The sequence below is a fragment of the Glycine soja genome, chromosome 1 (genome assembly GCF_004193775.1).
Source record: "Glycine soja cultivar W05 chromosome 1, ASM419377v2, whole genome shotgun sequence".
NCBI lineage: Eukaryota > Viridiplantae > Streptophyta > Magnoliopsida > Fabales > Fabaceae > Glycine > Glycine soja.
In genome coordinates, this window is record NC_041002.1 from 44,009,859 (window position 1) to 44,015,513 (window position 5,655).

Sequence of the window (5,655 nt, forward strand, 5' to 3'; positions counted from 1 at the left end):
CCTCACCCCAAAATCCTTCACTTAAACCCGAATAGGATAACATGGAATTCACCATTTCTTTCAAGGTTCTATTCTTCCTTTCGATTACACCATTCTGTTGTGGTGTATAGGGAGCTGTAGTTTGATGTATTATTCCAGTAGATTGAAAATAAACTGGATCATAATACTCACCTCCCCTATCCGTACGAAGAGTTTTGATTAGCCCATTTTGATGAAGTTCTACCTCTTTCTTATAAATTTTAGATTTATCAAGAGCTTCATCTTTTGTATTTAATAAATATACATAACAATACCTTGATGCATCATTAATAAAAGTAACAAGATATTTTTTATGACCTAATGATGGAGTAGCATGCAAATCACACAAATCACTATGAATAAGGTCTAAGACTTTAGTCTCACTTTTAACATCCTTAAAAGGTTTCCTAGTGATCTTGGTCAACATGCAAGTTTTGCATTTTTCAATGTTCATATCAAAAGGAGGAATCATACTTGTTTTTGACATATCTTTTAATCTTTTGTAATGAACATGTCCTAATCTAGCATGCCAAATTTCTGATTTTGTCATATTAGTTATAGAACTACACGAGGCCATACAAACAGATTCATGAACAAAAGGAACATCAATGTTTAATTTAAACATTCCATTACAACGATAACCAAATCCAACAAACGAACCATGTCTTGACAAGATGTACTTGTCACTTTCAAGTACTTGCTTAAAATCACAATTATTTAAAACCATACCAGACAATAAGTTCTTGCGAATACCAGGTACAAATAAGACATTATCCAAATACAAACTTTTTCTGGAAGTAAAAACTAAATTCACACAACCTAATCCTAGGATTGGTTCAGTTGCAACATTGCCCATCTTCACAATAGAGCCATCATCGATTGGTCTAAATTCCTTGAACCAATGACGATCTTTGCACACATGGCTTGTTGCTCCCGAATCAAACCACCAAGCAACGTCATCATCCTGCACATAGAATGCATCAGATATTAGTGATACATAATTTGAATTCGTATTCGAATTAAAATTATTCACTACAATCTGACCTTGTTGCTTTTCAGGATCATTAGACCCACTTGGACCATCCTTGTTCTTTCCTTTGAACACCCGGCAATTCCTCTTTAAATGACCAGGTTTCCCACACTTCCAACATGACAATTTTGTCTGTTTGTTTGGACCTTTGTTCTTATTTCCTTGAAATTTTCGTTTGTTACCTTTAGCATTGTAATTTTGCTTAATTGTTCCACTTTCCTCTACCATATTAACGGAAGAGGAACCTGCTACGTTTTTATCATTGATTTTGTCAATTTCTTGAGCCCTCAGCGACTTCTCAATCATGAAATGACTACCGAGTTGAACCAGAGTCAACTCTTCCTTCTTATGTTTCAAGGTATGCTTGAAGTCTTTCCAAGAAGAAGGCAGTTTATCAATTATAGATGAAACTGCAATGGATTCATCCATTTTCAAATCATGTTGAGTAAACTGACCCAAAATCCGCAGTAGTTCATTATATTGTTCCATAACAGGCCTCGAATCAATCATTTTGTAATTAAAGAAATTACTAACTAAGAATTTGTTACTTGAGGCATCTTCTGCCATATACTTGGATTCAAGAGAGTCCCATAATTCCTTAGCAGACTCAACATTTTGATAAATATCAAAGAGAGAGTCAGACATACCGTTCAGAATGTGTCCACGACAAATGTAATCGTCGTTCTCCCATTTCGAACGCTTCCTTGTTTGATCCAGAGTTTTGTCTTCCATAAACACCGACATCGGTGTACTCAGCACATACACCACCTTCAATGTTGTCAAGAGAAAGTGCATCTTCTTCTGCCATCTTCTGAAATCCTGCCCTTCAAACTTGTCCAACTTCGCAAACTTGCTTGTCATCTTCGAACTATTGTTCGTCATCTCGAAATATTTGATTCAATCTTTTTTTGGTTAATTTGAAAATCGAGATAATACTGGATAAATTTGAAGTCGTGTATAACACTTTCAGATTGAATCAAATTTCGGGGTTCAACCAAAATTGTTCAATCGGATAAAATCAGAAGATTATAATTCAAGAGTTTTGTTTTGGTCTTGTATGTTTTGTCACCCGTTATACTTTCTGAACCAGAATGATTATTTATGATCAAAGAACAAGTGATTTTTGGCGGTTGATGGAAATTTTTTTCTTTTTTTTTAAAAAAAACTGCCATTGATGGAAGTTTTAGTAACTTCCATGTAACTTCCAACCGTTGATGGAAGTTTTAGTAACTTCCATGTAACTTCCAACCGTTGATGGAAGTTTTAATAACTTCAATGTAACTTTCAAAATTTGCCTAAACCGAACATCTCGTTATTACATTAAAACAAGCGTGCACTCTTATTTTAACATAATAAAGAGATCAATTACACTAAAATGTCCAACACGAGTTCATGAAAATCCTCTTATATTTATTAGCAAAAGAGAAATCACCCTCACCACCTAATTGGTGCCACAACTTCAACTTTGTACAGTCCCCCACCTGCCAAACACAATTACTCTCAAAGACTTGTTAAGTTGTGAAGTAATCCTCATTTTATTTGATTCTAGATATCCTTTTTGAGAGAAAGAGAGACTTAGAGAGTATGCAATAGTTCTTATATAAATTCCTATATATTGATGATAAAAAAAAAGGTTGTGCTCATATTGAGTAATGTTGTGGTACTATTTCTCTATTCTCTGCACTTACATTTTCTTCTATATAGAACTTATTTTTCCTTCACCAAAGAAGAAATTTGGTATGTTAAATCCCAATTATATGTTATATTTGAAGCATTTGAAAGGTTTAAGTGTTGAGATTTTTGAAGACGTTTGTATTTTATTTATTTATTAGCATTATTTTATTTTTGAGTAGCCCTAATAACAAACTCTCTAACATACTATTTTATGGACACTCTTTATGATAAACTAAAATTTATTGAAATTTACAAATTTTTTTATCTCACTTATTATCTAATGAGTCTCTATCTTGATTTTGTATTTTTTTAAAAATAAATTCTAAGCAATAGTAGTAGTGTGTGCATTTGAAAGAATATGTTGCTATTGGTCCTCTTGTTTTATTTTAGTTTCTTGCTTACCGAGATTTTTTTTTTGTCACTATAACATTAATAGGAAGTATATAATCACCAACTTTATTGATAACTAATTTATTAGAAAATCTAGTTGGTGAGCTTTAATAGAATCTTTTCTCTTAATTATATTTTTTTATCAACACAAATTTAAACTGAAATCTTAATTAAAAGATCCAAATCTAGTACAAGTGTGAGGTGGAGTCGTAGAAGTGAAAAAGAGTTGAGCACGAGGAGAAGATTCATAAACATGAATCTTAAGACTTTGAGTTAAAGTGTGGTGTCAAGTTCCTTTATGTGATGGTTGATAACTCATAATCATGAATGATTTTTAAAATAATTATTATAAAATTTACTAAATTTATTATATATGATCATCTTTAATTAATTGAGAGTGTAAGAAAATTATACAATAAATAATCGTAAGCTTGTTAATTACTTAACTGCTGTTCAAGTATATTGATCACGGGATATATTACATTTTGAAGGAACCTAAAATTTCAGCTGTTAATGGAATATATTTCCAGTTTCATTTGTGTTTTTTTATTAGAGATCATGAGTATTTCACTCGTCTACGTGATTGTCATTCCACCAAGAAAAGTTTACAAAAAAAAACATGTAAATGCAGCAGAACATACCTAACACCAATACGTCATTCATTAGTTATTTAGTTATGTATTTAATAGTTATAGTATGAAAAATGTTATAGAATTCACTGTGTATAATGCTTCCTTTTTATCTATTTAGTGAATCCTTGTTTTTATAAATTCAAAATGTTGCGGAAACTGGATTTGAACTCCTATTTTTTTACTATTTCATGTAAAACATTAAATATTATAATCCTTTTTCTAAAGTTTGATCGATTATTCAAATCATCGTAACTAGTACGTACTAACCATTAAAAAAAGACAAAAATAAACTCGAAAAGAAAAACCCTAAAATAAAGATGAAATAGAATAAATCTCTTACAATGTAAATCATCAATTTCATTTCTAAGTATTATTTTCTCTCATAAATAGTACTCTCATAAAAAAATTACACAACCAATCTCTTAATGATTAGAAATCATATTAAATAGTCTCTCAATTATTGAAAAAATTCTTCAAATGAGTCGCTTACGATTATTAAAATATATAACCGTAACGACTAAATGATGGGTATTGAATATTTCAGAGACCATTGATACAATTTCATTATTGTAAAGACTATCTTTAAGAGAAAATATGATATTTCAGAGATCAAATCAATAGTTTACTCGTTATGGAGGACATAAACGTTGTACTCAGTGGTAGCATCCCCAGTCTTGGGATCAAAGAAGTAGGTCTTGGCATGAGCATATCCCTTAGCAAACTTAAAAATCCCACTCCCACCAACCACAGGAATATCCTTTTCATTTTCACTAACAGCGTTCCTCCCCACGATAGTTATGGTGCTCCCGTTGTACTTCCCTTCAAACAAGGCAAAGTTCATGACCATGAGCAAATTGATCTGGGATTGTGATGTTAGTGCGTAGAACCCCTCGGCCCGGCCCACGAGCTTGGAGCCCATCTCGGGGCCCAACGTCAAGGGGTTGTCCATCACGTTAACCATGCCGAAGGAAGTGCTTGTGTTGTATTTGGGGAGTGGTGGGATGACTGTGGCTGAGGTGGAGTTGGCTCCACTGCTCACTATGTCGTGCCAGTAGAATTTGAAGTGGCTTAGGGTTTGTTTCTTGTGAAGACCTAAGGATTTGGGGTGTAGTGTGCCCACGAAGCCTGTTTCTTCTCCTATGACATTGGAGAGGGCGTAAGAGAGGAGGAGCAATGTGTGAAATAGTTTGGTGCCCATGGTTGGTGGTGGGGTTTGTGTGAAGGGTTTCTTGGTTTTGCTCAAAGAAAAGTGGGATTGGATGAAGAGAGGGGTGAGAATATGGATATAAAAAGAAGCTATGAGAGGGAGGAGAGGTGATGTGGGTGTTGACTTGGGGAGTCTTTTGCATGAAGGTGTAAAGTGAGAATGGAAAAAAAAAATAACTCAGAAATTATATTTGTAAATAAAGTACTAATATGTCTACACCAATTCAACAACAATAAAAGTACTAGTATGTACGAACATAAGAAAAATAGGCTTGATGAGGCTTGGGTTTATTTTATTTTATTTTTTATGGATAAAAAATTATAAGTGTTCTTAAACCCATTGTAGTGAATGAGAGACTAATTTTGTAAGAAAATCAAACACTAAGTGATCTTGTTAAATATATTGTTCCTCTACATCTGAACCTCAGCGGATCCTGACATCAATATGCCAACCTGTTAGGCTTGGGTCAATTTAATTGTAAGTTAGTAATTTTTTAGACTTTTGTTTTTTCTAACAGCATAAGTGATATAGTATTAATTTTGTATGTAATAATATATGTTTTGGTTCTTTAGAATATTTCAAAATGTTGGTTTTAATCTCTATAAAAATTTAACATGTCTAGCTTCCGTCCCTTCATTTATCATAAGTAGCATATATGATTTTAGTCTTTCATTATGAACTAAAAAAACATGTTTCTAAATTAA

At 32.7% G+C, this 5,655-nt stretch overlaps 1 protein-coding gene across 1 annotated transcript; it reads right to left on the reverse strand.

The window, feature by feature from the left end:
• Positions 1-4,030: 4,030 nt before the first annotated feature.
• On the reverse strand, positions 4,031-5,024 carry LOC114416559 (dirigent protein 22-like). The gene has a single exon (XM_028381467.1). It carries the CDS (start codon positions 4,940-4,942, stop codon positions 4,367-4,369), a length of 576 nt encoding a protein of 191 aa, XP_028237268.1. The 5' UTR covers positions 4,943-5,024; the 3' UTR covers positions 4,031-4,366.
• Between the last annotated feature and the right edge of the window lie 631 nt (positions 5,025-5,655).

Bases quoted from the DNA above. Each gene is read 5' to 3' on its own strand.
- LOC114416559 (XM_028381467.1), bottom strand. From the start codon at position 4,942: ATGGGCACCAAACTATTTCACACATTGCTCCTCCTCTCTTACGCCCTC.